This window comes from Schistocerca cancellata, chromosome 5 (assembly GCF_023864275.1).
Source record: "Schistocerca cancellata isolate TAMUIC-IGC-003103 chromosome 5, iqSchCanc2.1, whole genome shotgun sequence".
Lineage (NCBI taxonomy): Eukaryota > Metazoa > Arthropoda > Insecta > Orthoptera > Acrididae > Schistocerca > Schistocerca cancellata.
Window position 1 is genome coordinate 622,467,485 of NC_064630.1, and position 24,248 is coordinate 622,491,732.

The 24,248-nt window shown below is 42.9% G+C and overlaps 1 protein-coding gene across 1 annotated transcript in view; it reads right to left on the minus strand.

Annotated features, from left to right (window-relative positions):
* Positions 1-24,248, minus strand: part of LOC126188565 (semaphorin-5A) — a 678,499-nt gene that overhangs the window by 495,347 nt on the left and 158,904 nt on the right. Inside the window, exon 2 of the mRNA XM_049930166.1 lies at positions 12,482-12,617. Within this exon, the coding sequence (XP_049786123.1) occupies positions 12,482-12,608 (127 nt within the window). The 5' untranslated portion in view covers positions 12,609-12,617. The remainder of the gene's footprint in view (positions 1-12,481; positions 12,618-24,248) is intronic.

Here is a 24,248-nt window from a genome sequence, read left to right on the forward strand (position 1 = left end):
TATTTAGGAGCGGGTAACGCGAGCACTCCTTTTGTCTGGCTGCGCCGGATCTGGTTTCCAGTGAGGTCAAATATACTTCCTGTGTGGGCGGAATGTAATTCAGAATCTTCGGGATAACTGATGAGAAGAAGGAGGTGTGTTTCATCATTGATGACCCAGAGAATTACGGATACTCTGAATCGTGCCAGTTACGGATAGTCTGAATCGGTTTTGGACGAGCTTGCCTAATATGACTAAAACAATGATAACGTGATTTCTTTCTAACTGGTTCGCATACTGCATTGGTACGTGTATCACTGTCATCATTCAGTCCGATTCTACATTGACGGCCATCAAAACTGTAGCTGGAAGAGTAGTAAATAACGAAATTTTACAAGAAAACTGCCTTTTCCATGCTGCACGTTAACCTTTTATTTCATTTATGTATCCAGAGCAGTGTGTGTTTTGACAATACGCCTTCAGAGGATGTCCTGCAATATTCAATTGTTTTTTCGTCCGCATGATAAAACACATCGGAACTATTATTTATGAGAGCGATCGTGTCTTGAGTTTCCATCTACACACTTAAAGATGATTTTCTGTGTAGGGAGGGCTACATTTGGCACTGTTACTCGTGTTATTCGAATCTTCATTTTTCCCCTTGCTTTTTACGCGTACTTTTCCTTCCCGTCTAATAATTATGCCATTTGCGAGGGTCATCAGGATTGTTAAACGTAATTAGAGTCATATTTGAAATTATTTCGCCGTCTTTTGCAGGCGAAACTTCGTGTCGTGTTAATTAACTGACCTACCAATTCATTAACTGTATATTTTTCAGTCTGAAATGACACGAAGAATATTCGAGAACAACTGTCAGTCACATGTATCCTAAAACGAGTTCAGTAGAAGATAAGATACAAATACCAAGAATTATTTTCCCGATACTCGGCAAGGTGGCGCTGTGGTTAGCACACTGGACTCGCATTTGGGCGGACGACGGCACAAACCCGCGACCGGCCATCAAGGTTTGGGTTTTCAGTGATTCCCTTAAATCGCTTCAGGCAAATGCCGGGATGGTTCCTTTGAAAGGTCGCGGCCTTCTTCCTTCCCCATCTTTTCTTAAGCCCATGACCTCGCTGTTTGGTCTCCTCCCCACAAATCAACCAACCAACCTTTTCCCGACGCAAGATCAACTTTTTTAATTTGACGCCACACGTTCACTACACGTCGTTTGTAGCCGCAATAGTGTGCCGTCGTTTAATTGATGTGACATGCTATTTCCTTATTTTCATTCTATATGCAAACGGAAAACCTCTTCAGGTCTTAATATGCTATTTCAACAGTTTTCTAGCACTGATTTCGTGCCGTAAACCAAAGCGTAGTCAGAGATACATTTCTAAGATAGATCTAACCACAACGGACTATAAAATGGCCTCTTGCGAGGCATTCGACTCCAAGAGTCCATTGGAGTTGCCTTCGTGATTTTCGTTCGGTAACTGGTACAGATGAACCTGCATTCAATAACATTGAGAAATGATTGTAGTGGCCAGGAAAGGTAAGACAATTCATGGTCATGCCCATAATACCAGTCCTGGACGAAGCGAGCTGTGTGAACGTGGGCTTTGTCGCATTGGAACAAAACATCACCAATGGTGAACATTGTACCATGGCATGGCCCTGGTCACCCAAAATTGTCACGTAACGCTTGGCACTAATGCGACCTCGAAGAGTAATCGTAGGCTCCATAGAATACCAAAAACTGGCTGCCCAAATCATCACCGAACACTTGCCATGGCTCACTCTTGGGACGTAAACTCGGCCAGCAGTTGGAAACCGCATGAAAGACAACTCTTCCGAACGAATGACGTTCTTCCATTGGTCCACAGTCCAGGTTTTGTGGGTTAGGCATTAGGTTTCCCCTTTACGGGCATTTTCGTTAGTGATGAGTGGTTCTGGAATTCCAGGTCGCCGTGCAAGTCTCTTGGCGTTGGCTTTTTTTTTTGTGCTAATAGGGTTCGCGCGTGTGACATTCAGTTCTGCAGTGACTTTAGCAACCGTCGTCCTCTTAGTTTTCGTTACAACCCTCTTCAATGTCTGTCCATCACGATCAGTCAACACACACTTTCGTCTGCGTTGATGTTTCTCCGCTTTCCCTCTGTATGCGATGTATGTCTCCGGCACAGTGCCTCTTGCAACACCAAACGTTTTGGTTCGCTTGATTACGGAAGTACCCACAATACGAGCATCAAAAATTCGCCGACTTTCGAATTCAATTAGCTCAGACATAATGCGCTGTAATCTACACAGAGAACTGTTCTGCCCACGACTAACACTCGCAACGCACTGAGGGCATTGCACAGGTGACCAGGTGCTTTTCGTGGTCAAATATAATAGCGCCACCTGCACACTTGGCTGTCATCTGCACTTGCGTTCAGCTATGCATTTCTCGCGTTGTCTCCATATTTTTATCCAACCCCTGTACACACCACTTTACAGCCATGACTTACGTCAGCACTGGAGAGTCACGTGATCGCCTGGTCGAACTCTCCATCATCTCTCTCTCTCTCTTTTTCCTTTTTTTTTTTTTTTTCTTCTACCGATTTGATGAGACCCTCCACGAATTCTTCTCGTGTGCGTACCTTTTCATCTGAGAGTAGCAATTGCAACCAGAATTCCTCAACTATTTGCTGGATGTATCGCAGACTCTGTCTTCCTGTACAGGTACCATGGATGTTATTTCCTGATGTTTTAACAGATGTCCTTTCATCCTGTACCTTCTCCTTCTAAGTACTTTGCATATAATCGTTTCCTCGTCGATTCTGCGGAGAACATCCTCATTCCTTACCTTATCAGTCCACCTAATTTTCCACATACTTCTGTAGCACCACATCTCAAATGCTCCTACTTGCTTCTGTTTCGGTTTTCCCACTGCTCCTGTATCACTGGTAAACAACTCTGTGCTCCAAACGTATATTCTCAAAAATTTCTTCCTCAAATTAAGACGTACGTTTGTTACTAGTAGACTTATCTTGGCCAGGAATGGCCCTTTAGCTAGTGCTAGTCTGCTTCTTATGTCCTCCCTACTCTGTCCGTCATGCGTTATTTTACTATCTATGTAGCAGAAGTCCTTCACTTCATCTACTTTGTGATCTCAAATTATGACGTTACGTTTGCTGCTGTTCTCATTTCTGCTACTTCTCATTACTTTCGTCTTTCTTCGATTTACTCTCAGTCCATGTTCTGTACTCTTTAGAGCAATCACTCCATTTAACACATCCTGTAATTAGTTTCCTTTAATTTACGTCTATAGTCACAAACTTTCTGTTAACAGATTACCGGTTTCGGTCTTTAATGACCATCATCAGATCTGTTTCAATAAAAACAAAGTTCTAAACAAATGTAACAGATCTGATGATGGTCATTAAAGGCCGAAACCGGTAGTCTGTTAACAAGAAGTTTGTGACTATAGACGTAAATTAAAGGAAACATATGCGGATCACTGTTTTTTCGCGACGATGTCGCAGCTTGTGAAACATCCTGTAATTCTTATTCACTGTCACCAGCGAATCTTATCATTGACGCCCTTTCTTCAATTTTCCTCATTCCTTCTTCGATGTAAAAATTGAACAGTAGAGACGAAAAACTAAATTCCTGTTTTGCATCCTTTTTAATTGGAGAACTTCATTCTTGGTCTGTCACTCCTACTGTTCCCTCTTGTTTCTTGAACATATTATATATTACCCATCTTTCCGTCTTACCTCTATTTTTCCGCATAATTTCCAACATCTTGTACCATTTTATATTGTCGAACGTTTTTCCGAGGTCGGTAAATCCTATCTATGAACGTATCCTAATTTTTTCTTTAGTCTAGCTTCCATTATCAACTGTAACGTCATAACTGCCTCTTTGGTGCTTTTACCTTTCCTAAAGCCAAACTGATCATTATGTAACAGATTCCCAATTTTCCATTCTTCTTTATATTATTCTTGTCAGCCACTCGGATGCACGAGCTGTTAAGCTTCAGAGCGCCCAGCCGGTTCTTTTAAGGATGTGTCTAACATTTCGTTCCGTGAGCTTATATGCAGCATAGCTACTTTTACAGCACACCAGACATAAGATGGCGTTTCACGAGTTCGCTTCTACCCACGTGCGGTATACATGAAAATAACTGAGCAGCTGAATCGAGATAGGTAAAAATAAAATCGGAAGGAAGACACGAGCAGTTGGGGCATTTCGTGACAGGCAAACAGCCGTTAGGTTGGTTACGGCACAGCGAATGGGGTGTACGAATCTGCTACCCAGGAGCGAGGCCTGTAACCCGTGAACAACACTAAGTTATACGGAATAAGGGGTATATCCGGGAGATGAGACTGCGAAGCGTCATGCGTGAGCAGCGGAATGGAATGGCCGAGGCCTGCACAGGTGTTGGTCTGCAGTGAGCCGGGACGTGTTTAGGGCGGCGGCGCTGACAGGCGGCAACGCGGCGGGAGCCGCCGTAACTCGCCGCGAAACGGCCGAATGTGGGCCGGCTCTGGGCCCGGCCGCTGCTGGTGGACGTTTCGCGGGGCGTAACTCGCGGCTGTCGTGAGGCGGAGGCTGCCGCTCAAAGGGAAGGGGAATGGCGGCCGTGACCTCAGACGTAACGGCTAGTACGTGTCACCAAGCCGGAACATTCCAAGGTACCCACATTCTCATAAATTATTACTAACATAAACCCAATTACAAAACGAACTGAAAAATCGGATGGAGGCCACCGAAATCTAGATGTGATGATAATCTTCAGGAATTGAACTTTCTTTAAAAGCAAACTACACCGCGCAACAAAACTGAAGGATCAGTTTTTCGCCGGCCAGTGTGGCCGAGCGGTTCTAGGCGCTACAGTCTGGAACCGCGCGCCCGCTACGTCGCAGGTTCGACTCCTGCCTCGGGCATGGATGTGTGTGATGTCCTTAGGTTAGTTAGGTTTAAGAAGTTCTAAGTTCTAGGGGACTGATGACCACAGCAGTTAAGTCCCATAGTGCTCAGAGCCATTTGAAACATTTGCATTTTTGATCAGTTTTCAGAACCCCTTAATTGTCCCCCATTCCGACGGATAAATTTGAAATTTGGCTAAAAAATTCACACAACCTTCATCTGCATTGGTGCCAGACCATCACACCATAAGACGTCACTGTCGGCCGCGGCGGCGCTTCAAACAGCACCGTGTCGACGCGTGCAAAATAAATAAATAAATTAATTAAATAAATTAAATTAAATTAAATAAATTAAATAAAAAAGGGGTCACAACCCACTAGATCATGTGAACTGTAGGGTGGGTTAATGATGTCGCATTTGTACCAATTTTTTCCAAACTTTTGCCGAACCCCATTATGCACGTGTCACGATGGGAAGGTCGTCACACCCCTTCTTACCAACATATCACCACTTTTTTGACACCTCAGCGAGAGAGGTCTGAAGCGCGATTATATAGATCAAATGGCTCTGAGAACTATGGGACTTAACTTCTGAGGTCACCAGTCCCCTAGACTTATAACTACTTAAACCTAACTAAACTAAGGACATCACACACATCCATGCCCGCGGTTCCGGAGAAGCGCTATTACCAGTGTTAAAATGACGTGATTTTTGGAAAGATGGGGGGGGGGGGGGAGGAGGGGGTGTGAGAAGCATCAAGACACCTGAGTGGGAGTCATAAATTAAATCACCCCTTCGCTTGGGACGTTGGTTCCCACATACACACACACATTACGCGGTCGAAAATTAGGCAACCCTTCGAAACACCTGAGATGGTGTTTGCCCGCCTTCAGGCGCTAGAGCAGCCACAAGGCAGAATGTGTATCGAAGTTTGTTACAGGTACGTATGTAAAGTTAATTACTGTTGAATACATTGTGGGAGCAGCCAGTGATCAGTGTTATCACAAATATTTACTATCAAAGACAGTCTTGATAACAAATTATTTGTTCCGGTGACCAGTTTCGAATACAACTGTCATCATCTTCAGACCAATGAGCAAGAACCTCCTTCTGGTGGTAAATCACTACTAAATTTACCACCAGAAGGAGGTTCTTGCTTATTGGTCACCGGAATAAACAATTTGTGATCAAGACTGTTTTCGATACTAAACACTGAAAGGTCTCTGTTGGATTCCTTTCATGTTAATTTCTTAAATCTGTTGTCATTTACGGCATAAATTCCTCTTCTAAATTTACTGTGGCGTTTCTGACTATCTGGGAGGAGACTGAGTAGTGGAACGTGTTACTTTTACACATAAACAAGAACGATCTGTCACACTACTACACTTTAAAACACAGTTTATATGTAATTCATGTCACACAGTCTCATGCGGAACCTACATCCGCTTTCTTTTATATACTGTATATGATAAGATACTGTCAACCCCCTTCCCTTCTGTGTGAGAGGATGAATGAGCAACTGTATTTCTAGTTGCATGCTTGAGGGTAGCAGACAAGCCTGTCTGCTAGATAACAGTAGGACCAACGTCGGAACAGGTAGCTACGCTTTCTAAAAGCAAAGAGGTTTCTATCCTTAGTATGGTCCTGTCCGTCTCTTGTCATGTTGGTATAGGAAGCTGCCCCTCTGGCCGCTTCCGTTTGTATTTGTGAGCCACCCTCAGAAAGGGACCAGGTCAGTCTGTCCGTGGCGAGCGTCTGAAGTGGTAAGATCTCCGGCTAAGCACGTTTCTGCTAAGTCCGTAGGACAATGGATTTCTTAAGTTCAGCCTAAATGAAAATTTAATCAAGTTTATTTCAGGTTTAGCTCTAAAATATCTAATGTTATCTTAAATTGCAGCGCAGTGTAATTCTCGTGTGAAGTTCAGAATATATTCCGGTAGTTGCTTTGCCACTACTTTGTGAGTAAAGTGGAACCACTTGTTGATCAGTAACTCTAAGTTCATCAATCTTAAATGCGAATGTGCGTGAGATTATAACGTCTCGTCTTGACAATACTTTTCAATATAGCAACTTTTCTTTATGTTCAACCCACGTGGGGTGTACTTTGTGAAACCAGTACCACGTGCTTATACAATTGTTTGACCCATCAGGTTAATAGTAAGACGATAGTAACCAGTTCGAGGTTTTTCTTTTGTAAATTGCTTTTCGATCTAATTTATTTTAATTATCAAAATTATTGTGGAGTTACACTCTTTGTGTAAACCAAGTTGACCACGTGAAGCATGTGGTGTAATCATCAAAGTAGCCCTCAGCTATTCTTTTCGGGAAGATTTCACAAAGAGTTAATATGAATTTAGTATAACAGTGTGTTGTAATTACATGACGGACAGGATTGTGCTACGAACGTAACTTCTTTGGGTGAAAATTGAATCGGTTGGTAGTGGTTAAAATTCTCTTGCATATGTTTCAACGTTTCTCGTGTGTTATTTTATGAATGCAGTGTTGTATGCAGTCTCCCAATCTTGGCTCCATATTTGATGTGTTCCGTAAGATTACAAACATTTTCCACAATCCTAAATAAGGCACCAGTTTAGTTATGAATCAAATTTAATATGCTGAAATTTCAATGATCAATGTTAAAATAAATTTCCAAATATAAACTGATTATTTCTTTTTATTTAAATTCTCTTTTATATATATATATATATATATATATATATATATATATATATATATATATATCACCGGTTGTCGTATGACTATTAAAAGATTATAATTAATGTTAGTCTGGTTGGGAATTTGGTAAGCTAGACTGGATACCTGGTGAAACAGTTGCGCAGTAATGCAAGGTTAACTTCCCCAGAAAGCTCACAGCTTTGAACCCGCTTTTATTGTCTATCAGCACCGCTTTCATAGCAAATTAACCAACAACGTTATAACATATGTAAAGTGCTCAACTAAGCTGCTTGGGTGGCACCGAGGGCGTTGCCAAACTGTTGGTGGGGGTCCTTAAGAGGGGACCCTTTGCCGTTTTATTCACGCAGATGTCATTGCTGTACATCCCCCCACCGCCGTGATAACGCCGTAGCAGACCGCGAAAAAGCTGGGATAAAAAATAATATGAACCCTTTGCTGCTTCGGTCTTCCCACCACGTTTAGATTTCGTCGAATGGTTTTTAACAGTCGCTAACGACTCCAAGCTGTACAGCAGAGCAAAAACTGCGTTAGCGCCTGCACTCCAAAAAGGTAGCGCCTACAGAGGGGTCACAGCGCGACCAATGGCGTTGCAACGGTGTCCTTAGGGAAGGGTAGATACGACCAGGGGACGGTAGTAGCGTCCTGTTGCTTATCGCACTGTAGTTTTCGATCGCGAAATCTGTGGAAACCTACATCCCACGAAAGGGGTGTCTAGTACCTCTCGCCGCGGAAGTCGAACACGCGGCAGAACAAATGGACGTGGTCAGCCCATAGAGGGCTCCGCCTCCGCGGCGGCAATTCCGCGCAGCGGCTCTCGCGCAGCGAGGGAGCCACCGCTAAGCCTCGTGCAGACAGCGGCCAATAGCCGCTCCCTCCGGTTTCGTATATAGGGACCCGCTCTGCCCTAGTCCAGTCAGTCTGGTACTCGCTCTGGATTTCGTTTCTATCTCGGCGGTACTGCGTTCTTGTCGCTGCTCGTTGTTGACTTTTGCCTGGCTCTGGTTCCGAGTGGATTTACTGTTGGTGTTTGGTGTTGTGGTTTCTACAAACCTCCGTTGTTTATCTCTTCCTTGTTGTGTCGGTCATAGTCGGTCGTGGTTGGTTGTCGTTGGTCTGTCGTCCGACTCGTCCTGTGTTTACCCGGTGGTGCGTGCTCCACCGCCGGCGGCTTCCCCGCCTGGCGGCTCCGATCCGCAGCCCAAGGCGTTCCCGCAGTTGGTTGTGGTTACTACAGGGTGCTTTCATTGAGGTCCTTTATGTCACCGCCTGAGGCCTATTCGTGTCAATTCCGAGCCACTTGGGTCCTTAAATGTTATCCTCGGGCACCCATACGAAAATCACATGATTTCAGCCCTGAGTGTAGTGGTTCTGACCACCATCGCAGAGGCGTTAAAGGAAGGGGTGAAATGTGGGTAAGAAGGGGTGTGGCGACCTTCCCATCGTGTGGCACGTGCACAGACGGATTGGGCAGAATTGTGGTGCCAATGTGACGTCGTTAATTCACCTTACAGCTCAAATGAACATCTGGGCTGTGGTCTTTATTTTTGCATGTGTCGACATGTCGCTGTTTTAGCGCCAGCGAGTCCCAGGGTGACGTGATAGGGTGCCACGCTTTTTGCACCATTACAGAGGAAGGTCGTGGGCGTTTTCGAGCCAAATTTCGGACATGCGTCGGAATGGGGGACAACTACGCGGTTTCGAAAAACTGATCCTTTTGTTTTGTCGCGCAGTGTATAAATATGCAGCCCCTATATAGCCGTTAAGAACATAAATCTGCAAGCAATAACGGAGTGGACTATGTTACTGGACATGGACCATAGCAATAAAGGCATATGTCATTTGGCGATTCAGGAATTAATTCTATGCTACCTTTGGTTTCTCAACTTGGTGCTCACGAGAAAAGAAACTGTTACAAATAACAGACCAATGGCAGGTCACATGAATACTAATAAAACAAGAAATTTGTTAAAATTAATACCCTCTACCAATTGTGATTCCTGCTTCACTGAAGAGAGCATAGTACAGCTTTTTTTTATTTTTTAATAGAAAACGATAGACACTGTAACAGTGAACAATATTTTAAAACTTAAGGGTTGTTTTGATCTTAGAGTAGCTCTTAGTTCCCTGAATAGGCTTGTTACTGAATGTGCTTCCCATTTCATCCATTTCTGTAAAAGGAAATTAAAATTTGACGAAGTTTTCTCAGGTTTCAATATGTATATACTAAAATTTAGTGTATTGGTTTAGACAAACGTTCTTTGCAGACTTCGTACTTTTGTTGATGTTCATTACACAAACCACTTTTCAAAGCAAAAGCCATTCCATTGAAGGAAAAAAAAAAAAGGTTCAAATGGTTCTGAGCACTATGGGACTCAACATCTGAGGTCATCAGTCCCCTATAACTTAGAACTACTTAAACCTAAGGACATCACACACATCAATGTCCAAGGCAGGATTCGAACCTGCGACCGTAGCAGCAGCGCGATTCCGGACTGAGCGCCTAGAACCGCTCGGCCACCGCGGCGGGCCATTCCATTCAACTGATGGTTCTTCAGAACGACATTATTGGGTTCATACTCTAGATGAGTATCACATTTCAGCTCGCCTTTAAGTTATTAGAAGGCCTGTAATAGTTACACTACAAATTTACCGTCACTGGGAGCCCCTTCATCACAGAGTAATTGGATGTATGAAAGTTTTACAGTCCACGAGGTCCTCAAACGAGGCGATATAGATCACAGAACTGACAAACTGCCTCCTACACAGAGGAACACATAATATTTGTTACGTGATTTCATACTTGTACTTTTTGTTTTTACCTATTTTGAATATTCGAAGAAATATTTGGGGGATACAAAAATTTCTTGGGCCCAGAGATGTAACGCAGTTTCACACGAGTGTTCTGACGACTCCAAGAAAAGTTGTTTGCCTAAGAAACATTCCGGTAGAGACGAGCTTTTGCTCATGGCCTGGACAAATGAATAATTCCAGTATTTAGGAAAGAATGGAATTTTATACTTCTTTCTATTTTAGACTCACATTATAACCGATTTTGGCCATAAATGGAACTGTGATGTGTAGAATCTGAAAATGGCCGAAACCGATGACTTATCATTGTTTTTTTTGCTTGAAATAAAAAGAAATGTATAACAATTCAGTCATTCACCTCCTTAACAGAACGCCGCTTTTTCCAACAAAAAAATGTAATTCGATGCGCAGTTAACTGTGACATTTTTTTTAAATTTCTTTATTCTTGTCTGAAATATGATGGTGACAAAATAGTGAAACTGATAACACAGCTCTTTAACAAAATGATACATGGAGATTCAATACCCCACGAGATAAAGCTAGGTTACGTTAATACAATATTTTAGAAAGGGGATCGCAAAATTTGTTCAAACTATCGAGCAATTTGTGTTACAAACACATTAATGAGAATTTTTGCGAAAGTAATTAAAAAAAACCTGGAAAAAATTTTAGTACCCAAAAAGAGCAATGTGGATTCACGGCTGGGAGATCATGTGTAGACCATATTTTCACATTACGACAGATTTTGGAGAAACATAGGGAAAAATCAAAAATATAGGATTAATTTTCATAGATCTAGAAAAAGCGTATGATACTGTTCCAAGAAAACTACTTTGGAGATCACTACATATGGCAAACACAAACCCTTCCTTGATTAAAATAATACAACAGATGAATAAAGATAACATTTGCCAAGTGAAAGTTGGTATTAAACTTTCACAGAAATTTAGAACAAGCAAAGACCTTTTACAGGGCTGTCCCATGTCACCATCATTATTTATAATCTATATAGATGCCTTAGAACACGGTCTCCTAAATGTAATAGTATGGGATTAGAAATAAGAGATGGAGTTTACCTACATCATTTATTGTTTGCTGATGATCAAGTAGTCGTAGCACAAGATGGGGAGGATGCTAACTATATGTGCAATCAGCTAGCAGTAGCATATAAAACATGGGGTTTGAAGATTAATTACCAAAAAACAGAATACTTGACTAATGATTCAGATGAGCTATACATTGAAGGAAAGAAAATCAAAAAGATAAACACTTTCTGTTATTTGGGATCCATTTTAGAAATCGAGGGAAAATCAGAGTCAGAAATCAATAAAAGAATTAGTAGCGGACGGAGGGTCATTGGGATGCTTAACTCAGTCTTATGGAGCAGGAATGTAATGAGCAGAACTAAAAAATTAATACACAAATCCATATTAGAGAGTGTGGTTCTGTATGGAACGGAGACCTGGACAATTAATATGAAGCACATTAAAAAATTACAAGCTCTAGAGATGGACTTCTGGAGAAGATCGGCAAGAAACTCCACGAAAGAAAAGATAAGGAACACCGAAATAGTAAGGAGAATGGACATAAAAGAAAGAATATATGACGTAATGGATAGGAAGAAATTAGTGGTACGGGCATGTACGACGAATGGAGAAAACCAGAATACCAAAATTGATACTGGAATGGGAAACCGGAGGGGAGAAGAAGAAGAGGACGACCTATGACCACGTGGCTCCAGAATGTACAGCACACAGTGAGGAGAACGGGCGCAGAGGAATAGGACACACAAGATAGGAACACCTCAAGGAATATTTTGAGAATATAGTTTAAGAACGTTTATTGTTTGTACTGTAATTTCCATGTAAATTATTGTGTTGGAGATAAGCCTCTGTAATGAGGAAAAGCTTAAAATAATAATAAAAAATTTATTCTTCAATATATGATACATAAACAACCAACCACCTTAAACAACTGTGACATATTTTGAAAGGCATCACGGGAAAGCGACCGGCTGCGGCGATGTGCGGTGACGGCGAGGTACCTGTTGCACGGTTGCGCGGCTGCTGCATCAGCTACTCACCCTCGTACGAGATGAAGCGGAAGTCGTGGGCAGGCGACGGTGGGGAGGGGGCGGAAGCTGCGCATGCGCACGAGTTCCACAGCGACGCCAGAGCTGCAGCCGACACCAGCAGTGGCCACGCCGCCATCTCGCCACTCTGCAACACACCAGCCAGTGCAAGCTCAGCACCGGGGCTCGCTAACACTATACAAAAAATACACAGCTGCGCTCTTCTGTTCGTAGTCGAGGCTGAGCAGTGTGACGGGTTTTGGTACGACGCTTTTCTTTTTCTTTAAATGCACTCAAAAACGGCTCTAATTCTCTGCGAGGCAAGGGGGTACCTGGCGCAGCAAAAGCAGCTTTCTGAATATTAATTGCATTCCGTTCATACAAACTAAAAATACGAGTAAACAAAAAACGTAAGAGAGACGGAGAGGCAGCGAAGTCGGAAAGAGAAAGCAGGTTTACTGCAAATTAACGTTTTTCAGTTGCGACATTCACTCATTTCATCCGATAAAAAAAATCTTGCCGCACAACTATAAATAAACAGATACGACGTAACCAGTCGCCAAACTTTAACGATGCATTTCAGAGGCTTTGCTCTTAGGTCATGTGACAGTTTTGGATTCTAGCCCAGTAGCAGAGCTCCCGAAAGTAGCCGTGTCAATATTTCTGCAGTTCTGTGTAACTGTGTTGCGTATTTTCCTCGAGAGCACTGCATTTGAGCGTACCACATACGCACGCGGGAAAAATGAATACCTATATCTTTCCGTACGAGCTGCGATTTCTCTTATTTTATCACGATGGTAACTTCTCCCTCTGTAGGTAGGACACAACAAACGACTTTGACATTCGGAGGCAAAAAATGATGCTTAAAACATCTTGCCAAGATTTCCTCGAAACAAAAAACGCCTTCGTTTTAACGAATTCTCGCTAATATTATCTCTGACACTCCCCCCCCCCCCGCCTCCTCCCCTCCACCACTATTATGCAGTAATAAAATACAAGCTGTCATTTTCTGAACTTTTTCGATGTCCTTCGTCATTCCTAGTTCGTACCGCACAACAGTACTTGAGAAGAGGACGGACAAGCGTAGTGTACTGTAAGCAACTTGTTCAGTAGATTTGTTGTTTTGCCAATAAAACGCGGTCTTTGGTTCGCCTTCCCCACAACATTTTGTATGTGATGGGGCCAGCTTCATTTGTTCGTTATTATAGTCCCTAGGTATTTAGTTGAAAGTCCACTTTCCCGGCTCAATGGTCAGCGCATCTGGTAATTATGCGTAGGCCAGGGTTCGAGTCCTGACACTATCAAGGATTTGTGCTTGTGGAAGAGCTGTTCGTATGAGAAGTGACGGCTCCAAGGTAAAGAAAGCCGTCAACAGACGGGAGATCGGTGAGCTGGCCTCACGAAACGACCCCCCCCCCCCCCTCCTATACACACACACACACCGCATCCGATGACGCCATTGGTAGAGGTTGACACGGGGGCCAGAACGCGGAGTTACGCTTGCTTGCAAGTTTTGAATTTGTGTGATTTACCGTGTAGCCAAAATTTAACGGAATTTTTTAGTGCTCATGTGGTGCATCGCACACTTTTTATTGCTCATGATCAACTATCACTTCTTGCAACATGCAGATATCTTGCCTTAAATATTTTGTAATTAGTTTGGATCTACTGATGACTTCACTGGATAGTAAACGACATCTTCATTCGCAAACATCTAAGATTGTCTCCGAAACCGTGTATATAGCTTAAGAAGAGGAGTTGGCTTATGAAGCTGCCTTGCAGAACTCCTGTCATACCTTCGGTTTCACTAAATTACATCGCGTCAGTTCGTACATACGAGGGTAATCTCAAAAGTAAGGTCTCCTATTTTTTTATAAGTACATAGACCTGTTTATTTCTACAATGGTTTACACCAGTTTAGACCTTGAACATTTAGCTAATTTTCGACATAATCACCATTTCTGTCGATGCATTTTTGTAGATGCTGTGACGGTTTTTGTATGCCCATGTCATACCAGCTCGCAGCCATGCTGTTCAGAAAGTTATGAACCTCTTCTTTCACCTCGTCGTCGGAGCTGAAACGCTGGGACCACAATTAACGCTGACAGCTACTGTGAGACTCTGAAAAAACTCAAACGGGCAATTCATAACCGGAGAAGAGGAACGTTGAGCAAGGGTGTACACATTTTCCATGACAACGTTCGCCCACACATCGCTCGGCAAACCGTTGCTCTCCTGTAACAGTTTCAGTGGAACATAGTCACCCACTCACCCTATAGTCCTGACTTGGCGCCCAGTGACTATCACCAGTTCCCTAGGTTAAAAGAACATTTGGCCGGAAAGCGATTCAGCTCCGACGACGAGGTGAAAGAACAGATTCATAACTTTCTGAACAGCACGGGGTATGACACGGGCATACAAAAACTGCCACAGCATCTACAAAAATGCATCGACAGAAATGGTGATTATATCGAAAAATAGCTACATGTTCAAGCTGTAAAGTGATGTAAACCATTGTAGAAATAAACAAGTCTATGTACTTAAAAAAATAGATCTTACTTTTGGCATTACCCTCGTATTATAACAGGAAATCACGGGTCCAGTCGCACAGTTGACACGATACCCTATCGGTGCGCACGTAATTAGAAGCCGCCTGTAAGGAACGTTGGCAGAAGCAGTTCAGTCCGTCGGCTGCCAAGTACCAATTAATTTAAATCAGAATATAGTCAACGTCGTAGTGTCATGGGGTGAATAGCACCGTTGGAGACTCTGTACCAGGCACGGAAAAACTTAGGTGAGCCGCGGACCTGATTCACGAGCCCTTAGGCTCGGGGGCCAAGTCGTCACGTGACCCGACAGCAGAGCTCCTAGCACCCTGCGGCCAATCGTCCCCTGACGGTTAAAATGAAATTTTCTGAGGGGTAAAAACTAAACGATTCAGTTCCGTTTCAGTCACGAAACTAAATTATTTTCAAAAGATCATTGCTATCTTCACAGTTTTGTAAGACCTTAATACTGATTATTTAAGTTAGCAATAATTACTTTTTCTCAATTAGTAGCATTAATGAGTGGAGGTTACAAGTTCCCACATAGTCCACCTATTACACACATACTTAGTGCTTTGTCCTGTAAATCGCTGATGATAAAAGTGAGACATATACGTAACAAGTGCTAAATATATCAAGAAAATATCTTCTTCAAGTTGTTGATAGTACCTGCAGTAGTCCAGAAATTGCTTCGTTACTCGCTTCGAAACAGATAAATAAATTAATTGACAGCACGAGACAGCAGCAACTATTACTATAATGCTGTATACAGTATTACTGTTATTATTATCATTACTATTAGTGGCTGTGGTCAGACACAAAGCATTAACAGCCTGAAGTCTTCCGGTTATTGCCAGTTAAGAAGTAAAAAGAGCAGCAATCAAGTGTAAGTATAGTGCACGCATTTTAACTTGGTTGATTTTAAGTGGGATTGCAGTGTGCTGGCCAAGCAAGTGCCACAACGTAGAGGAGTAACGCAGGGTAAGTATGTTTTGTAACAACTGTCTACCCTTACTGTGAAAGCTAGCTTTCTTATCTGAGAAGGAGTTGTCGGTAGCAATTGCGATGCACCACAAATTCCTTTGTCATTCATTCTAACACAAACACAAATTAAATATCATTCATCTTTGATCATTTAAGAAATAAAAGTGTTCCAAGAAAATTCTTTCATTCTACAGTTTAATTAGCTACTGAAGTTGGTGATAATGTGGGGAGGGGAGGTGGGAAATGGCGACAGGGATAGGGGTGGGTGGGGGTACAAGTTAATGTCTAATTGCACTCGGGGATTGTTGTTGTTGTGGTCTTCAGTCCAGAGACTGGTTTGATGCGGCTCTCTATGCTACTCTATCCTGTGCAAGCTGCTTCATCTCGCAGTACCTACTGCAACCTACATCCTTCTGAATCTGCTTAGTGTATTCATCTCTTGGTCTCCCTCTACGATTTTTACCTCCACGCTGCCCTCCAATGCTAAATTTGTGATCCCTTGATGCCTCAGAACATGTCCAACCAAACGATCCCTTCTTCTAGTCAAGTTGTACCACAAATTTCTCTTCTCCCCAATTCTATTCAATACCTCCTCATTAGTTATGTGATCTACCCATGTAATCTTCAGCATTCTTCTGTAGCACCACATTTCGGAAGCTTCTATTCTCTTCTTGTCTAAACTATTTATCGTCCATGTTTCACTTCCATACATGGCTACACTCCATACAAACACTTTTAGAAACGACTTCTTGACATTTAAGTCTGTACTCGATGTTAACAAATTTCTCTTCTTCAGAAACGTTTTCCTTGCCATTGCCAGTCTACCTTTTATATCCTCTCTACTTCGACCATCATCAATTATTTTGCTCCCCAAATAGCAAAATTAATTTACTACTTTAAGAGTCTCATTTCCTAATCTAATTCCCTCAGTATCACGGGCTAATGGTATAAAAAAGGTTGGGAACTGCTGTCCTAGCGTATGAAGTCAAAAATATAGCGCCGGTGACGTTAATGTTTGTGGGGTAACGATATGAATGGCACCCCTTTCGACAAGCCACACCAAGCTCGAAGCATTTTGTTTTTGAGAGCATGTTCATTTTATGATCCCTAATCGTCAGCTGTATATATTTATTTATGCGTCTTGAACATTGTGTCTTTACGAACGATGCTTTTACGTTTTTTCTCTTCAAAATTTCTGTTACAAAGTTCTGCGGCGCCTCGCTCTCTTTCTCCCACGAATTTCTTCCGCGGGTCGGTTTGGAACCAGTCGCAGGCAGAATCTGGCCCGTGGGTCGCCGGATGCCCGGCTATGCTCGATATGTTTGGTGTCTTCGCCGCTAGCGGTGCTTCCGCCTGCGTATAGAATGTATGCGCCGAACTGGACGGATCCTGAGGAGGCAGAGCGATGACAGGAGCTGGGAGGGTCGGTGAAAGCAGAAAACGGACCGCCTAGCCCCAGCTCGACCTGCCGTGCCTTGCCACCAGTAGGACATAAAGAAAAGAAAAGAAAATAAACACCACACGTCTGGCGGGCTGACCAGCGCCGCCGTTTGCTGCTCCGGCTCGTCCACAGCTCCGTATGCGTACGAGCTGACACGGAACAGAGCCAGCTGCAAATGGAACCCAAAATTTGTTTAATGTTATCCCACAGGTCTGTGAGCTACTTACTACAATAGTGACTGGTGGCATTCGGCCGTATTTCTGTCCTACGCAGAGCTTAATAATGCGTTTCAAGGAACAATGCTCTCATCACTAGGCTATAAAATCTTAACTCCTGAGGCTAAAGCACTAAAAAGTCTACCAACACTGTTGGGGAGTTCCTAAAATAAAATTTCCGCGTTTGTTGTGTACACCTCCGCAGAAGCGTCTACTTCACTCTCCTGGAGGCCATAGGAAATCAGCATGGCGCGGCCTGGTGCAGTGTGTGGTGAGAGACAAGACGGTTACTGACAGAAGTCGACGATTTTATTAAGAAAGAGCATATAGACTGAACACATTTCATAAGTTCAGATGTAACACTTGATATGAAAGTTTTAATTTGGCATTATAAGCCGGTCACGGGTGCAGAGCGGTTCTAGGCGCTTCGGTCCGGAACCGCTCAACTGCTATGGTCGCAGGTTCGAATCCTGCCTCGGGCATGGATGTGTGTGATGTCCTCGGCATGGACGTGTGTGATGTCCTCAGGTTAGTTGGGCTTAAATATTTCTAAGACTAGGGGACTGATGACCTCAGATGTTAAATCCCATAGTGCTCAGAGCCATTTGAATTTGGCATTATAAAAACCGGAAATGGGCATGTACGTTTACATACTGTAAAGATATTTTTGTTGTAAAAAAAAGTGTGTGAAATCTTATGAAACTTAACTGCTAAGGTCATCAGTCTCTAAGCTTACACGCTACTTAACCTAAATTATCCTAAGGACAAACACACACACCCATGCCCGAGGCAGGATTCGAACCTGCGACGTAGCAGTCGTGCGGTTTCAGACTGTAGCGCCTAGAACCACTCGGCCACACCGGCCGGCTTTGTTGTAAAACGTGTTCATCATGCATAAGATGTCAAGTGGATAAAATCAGCACATACCGCAATTTACTTTTATTCTATTTTATTTAATGAATGCCGCAACAGTGTTGGTATACTTTTTAGTGTTTTAGACTCATGCGTTAGCTTTTTACAGTCCGATGATAAGAATACTGTCCCTCGAAACGCGTGTTTAAACTGTATGTAGACACCCATACAGTATGAACGTATCCACGCGATTCATTTGGACTCTAGACCTCCGTTTCGAAATACGAGTACACTACACAACCCCACAGCACCGTGGAGCACGGAGAAGATGGCCAACGGAACATCCGATGTACAGAATTTGTCATTAGAGAGGATTGTGAAACCCGTCAGGTACCTGTGCATATCTCGGCAAGGAGAGGGCTCTGTCGTGTTTTGTGGTAATATCATGTATGGCTGTGCAGCGTGCGCAAAGAACCCTCCAGCCCTACAGTCAACATCTCGTCAATGGGTTCATTTTTCAAGGTGATAATGTACGAACACAGGAATCAACAGAATAGACTGAATTTTCTCATTTTGGGAGTACTGAAGGGCGATCTGTTTTAATTGTTAAAAATCATTCAACAGCCAAGATCGCATAAAATATTTCTTTATTTAAGACAACCGTTTTCAGCGGATTTTGCTGCCATCTTCAGGTCTGTTAGAAAGAGCATATACGTGGAATATGTTTCATAAGTTCAGATGTAACACCTGATATAAAAGTTTTAGTTTGGCATTATAGAAACCGGAAACTGACATGTACATTTCCATACTGCAAAGATATTTTTCTTGTAGAACGTGTTCATCACGCACAAGATGTCAAGTGGATAAAATCAGCACATTATAAAAGGTTTGTCATCGCTAAAATATTTAAAAACAGAAAGCACCTTGTGCAAAAGGCCATATTGCTCACAGATGCTTGTTACATCATACAAACATAGTGCACAGAAGCACACCTGTTTACGTGTGCTGAACGTACTCTAAACAGTGCGAATCAACTTTAAACGGCGTATACGGTACAACTGACAGGTATTATTGCAAAGAAAACATTTGTATAGTTGCTCTTACATCGGAACCACATAACATATCATAAATAATTCTCTTTTCACATTTAAAATTAACTACTTTAGTTGGTTCAAATGGCTCTTAGCACTATGGGACTTAACTTCTAAGGTCATCAGTCCCCTAGAACTTAGAACTACTTAAACCTAACTAACCTAAGGACATCACACACATCCATGCCCGAGGCAGGATTCGAACCTGTGACCGTAGCGGTCGCGCGGTTCTAGACTGTAGCGCCTAGAACCGCTCGGCCACCCCGGCCGGCAACTACTTTAGTGAGTGGGCGTTAAACTATTAGTAAAGATTACAAATCTGTACTTTACTAACAACTGAAACACATATTTAAGCCTCACAATACCCTCTGCACGTTCAGAATTAAGGTATCTACTCTGCAATAATTTATTTTTTTGTTGTTGTTGCTGCTGTTGTTACCTGCCGCAAACGCGACACGCGCACAAGCGAGCTGCTGCAGCTGGAAGGGAGATGCAGTACCTTGAACATGCAATCCGGACAACGAAAAAGCAAAATTCGCACAGCTTAGCTTCAGTAGACACCAAAAAACCACAAGGTCCGCACAAACTCTCCAAAGTAGACAACTGAAGCTTTGAAGTGTAATTATTCACGAACAGCTATCTATAATGGCCTAGAAAACAAATCTTAAGTAATGAGCCTGTTGAGACAAGAAAGAACCGCATGACACGTATAGAACTGCCCTTGGTTGGCCAGAGCTTTATCTCAAAAACTTACTATAGATAGACGTAAGTCATACTCTGTAATGCTGGGTTGTGCATACATACTTTTTTGTCAACAGAATAGAATGGCCTGCGCTAGACCGGCAAGTCTCGGCTAGCAAGCTGACAGGTCTCAAGGGGGTTCCAATAGCGCGGGAATGCAAGGGGTGGAACAACATGGCATTCTTGTATCAGAAGTTGCACTGAAGATCGCTACACAGTAGCTAGAATCGATCTGCAGTAAACACATTAAAATTTGTCGACCGATGCTGTCCTTCCTCCTGTCTTGGAGCGCAACTTTGAGTCGTATGTTACCCAACAGCAGCTCATAACTTCAAAGATGTGGAAAGATGTACACTTTCGAACACGCTGCCCTTACACTTAGATGACAAAAGTCATGGGATAGCGATGTGTACATATGCAGATGGCGATAGTAACGCTTGCACCAGGTATGAAAGGGCAGTGCATCGTCGGAGATGTCACTTGTACCCAGGTGATTCATGTGAAAATGTGTCCGACGTGATTATGGACGCACGACCGGATTTAACAGACATTGAACGCGGAATGTTAGTTGGAGCGAGACGCATGGGACACATTCCATTTCGGAAATCGTTAGGGAAATCACTAATCCGAGATCCATAGTGTCAAGAACGTGCGAGAATACCAAATATCAAGCCTCACCTCTCACCACGGACAACGCAGTGCCCGACGGCTATCACTTAACGACCGAGAGCTGCGGCGTTTGCGTCGAGTTGTCACTGTTAACTGAAAAATAACACTGTGTGAAAGAACCACTGAAATCAATGTGGGCCGTATGACGTACATATCCGTTAGGACAGTGCGGCGAAATTTGCCGTTAAGGGGAGGTTTACTATGTTTTGGTTCAAAAAATCGATTTTTTTAAATTGCATTTTTGGACCCATAAAAGTGTTTAGAATCCACCCCTGAAACGGTTTTTCCGAATACGGAACGGAAATGTTTGTTATTCGCGGTTGAACAAAAAAATGCACCTGCCTGAAATCGGCCTTTTTCACGCACCAGTTTTTTTTTTTTCGGAGGACGAGTTATTGTACCGGTGCTTGGGAGGAAACACACAAAATTCAAATGAAAGTTTGGACGCGTGTGTTTGGAAGTTAGCCTCCATGCATTTGCATTCTGGTGCGAAGACTATGGAGATTGCGACTTTCCTCGCAGTGAGCAGCTTCACCGAAGGGTATTCAGCAATTCTGAAGACAATGACAACGATGGACGTCACCCTGGGACTCTATTCGACGCAGTTCGCCAAGCACTCGGACGACCACTGGACTCAAGCGGCCGAAAACCGCTTGTCACCGGCCGTACGAGCGGCTCTGCAGCAGCGCAGGATGGCCCAGATCGATCAGAACGCTCTGTATGAGGAAGAGGCAGGACTAGTTTACGGACCCGGAATAGCAGACTGAACGTACGTTGCATAATATTGCTTTTATATGTAGTCAAAACGTCAAACGCTTTTTTCTCGAAATGACGTTTTTCTTATCGCGAGGTATAGTAACTTCAAACCTACTGAACCGATTGGCATGATTCTTTGCTTCCGACGAAGCTAACTAAATTGTCTAGCAGTTGTACCACTTTTATTCCGATCCATTAACATTAAATATTTTTAATTGGCCGACGAAGTCGAAAACTCGATGAAAAAACCCTATTTTTGTTCAAATGGCCTCCATTTTGTTTCCTATAGTCCAAATAATTTAAGCGAGGTACAACTCCCAAAGAATCTTATAGACTTGGCTGACGTCAACTCAATTTTGATTTCAGACGAGCCGGCTGACCTGTGACATACCGTGCGTGGAGGTCTACATCGAAAGTTCGTTTAGTTCCGGTGGCACTTCCGCCTTTGCTCTTCGACATTTCCAGTCGAAAAAATTCCAGTTTCTAGAGGAAATATCAATAAGCATTTTGACCAAATCTGAGATTGGTATCTACAACACATCCCGAGAAAAAATTGTTAAAGAACATGCTTTTTTCGGGCCAAAGATGGTAAACCTCCCATTAAATAGCTATGGCAGCAGACAACCGACGCGAGTTATTTTGCTAACAGCACGACATCGCTTGTAGCGCCTCTCCTGGGCTCGTGATCATATTGTTGGACCCTAGACGACTGGAAAACAGTGGACTGGTCAGATGAGTCCCGATTTCAGTTGGTGGGAACTGATAGTAGCGTTCGAGTGTGGTGCAGATCCTACGAAACCATGGACCCAAGTTGTCAACAAGGCACTGTGCAAGGTGGTTGTTGTTGTTGTTGTGGTCTTCAGTCCTGAGACTGGTTTGATGCAGCTCTCCATGCTACTCTATCCTGTGCAAGCTCCTTCATCTCCCAGTACCCACTGCAACCTACATCCTTCTGAATCTGCTTAGTGTATTCATCTCTTGGTCTCCCCCTACGATTTTTACTCTCCACGCTGCCCTCCAATACTAAATTGGTGATCCCTTGATGCCTCAGAACATGTCCCACCAACCGATCCCTTCTTCTGGTCAAGTTGTGCCACAAACTTCTCTTCTCGCCAATCCTATTCAATACTTCCTCATTAGTTACGTGATCTACCCATCTAATCTTCAGCATTCCTCTGTAGCACCACATTTCGAAAGCTTCTATTCTCTTCTTGTCCAAACTATTTACCGTCCATGTTTCACTTCCATACATGGCTACACTCCATACAAATACTTTCAGAAATGACTTCCTGACACTTAAATCTATACTCGATGTTAACAAATTTCTCTTCTTCAGAAACGCTTTCCTTGCCATTGCCAGTCTAAATTTTATATCCTCTCTACTTCGACCATCATCAGTTATTTTGCTCCCCAAATAGCAAAACTCCTTTACTACTTTAAGTGTCTCATTTTCTAATCTAATACCCTCAACATCACCCGACTTAATTCGACTACATTCCATTATCCTCGTTTTGCTTTTGTTGATGTTCATCTTATATCCTCCCTTCAAGACACTATCCATTCCGTTCAACTGCTCTTCCAAGTCATTTGCTGTCTCTGACAGAATTACAATGTCATCGGCGAACCTCAACGTTTTTATTTCTTCTCCATGGATTTTAATACCTACTCCGAATTTTTCTTTTGTTTCCTTTACTGCTTGCTCAATATACAGATTGAATAGCATCGGGGAGAGGCTACAACCCTGTCTTATTCCCTTCCCAACCACTGCTTCCCTTTCATGCCCCTCGACTCTTATAACTGCCATCTGATTTCTATACAAATTGTAAATAGCCTTTCTCTCCCTGTATTTTACCCCTGCCACCTTTAGAATTTGAAAGAGAGTATTCTAGTCAACATTGTCAAAAGCTTTCTCTAAGTCTACAAATGCTAGGAACGTAGGTTTGCCTTTCCTTAATCTTTCTTCTAAGATAAGTCGTAAGGTCAGTATTGCCTCACGTGTTCCAGTATTTCTACGGAATCCCAACTGATCTTCCCCGAGGTCGGCTTCTACTAGTTTTTCCATTCGTCTGTAAAGAATTCGTGTTAGTATTTTGCAGCTGTGGCTTATTAAACTGATTGTTCGGTAATTTTCACATCTGTCCACACCTGCTTTCTTTGGGATTGGAATTATTATATTCTTCTTGAAGTCTGAGGGTATTTCGCCTGTTTCATACATCTTGCTCACCAGATGGTAGAGTTTTGTCAGGACTGGCTCTCCCAAGGCCGTCAGTAGTTCCAATGGAATGTTGTCTACTCCGGGGGCCTTGTTTCGACACAGGTCTTTCAATGCTCTGTCAAACTCTTCACGCAGTATCGTATCTCCCATTTCATCTTCATCTACATCCTCTTCCATTTCCATAATATTGTCCTCAAGTGCATCGCCCTTGTATAGACCCTCTATATACTCCTTCCACCTTTCTGCTTTCCCTTCTTTACTTAGAACTG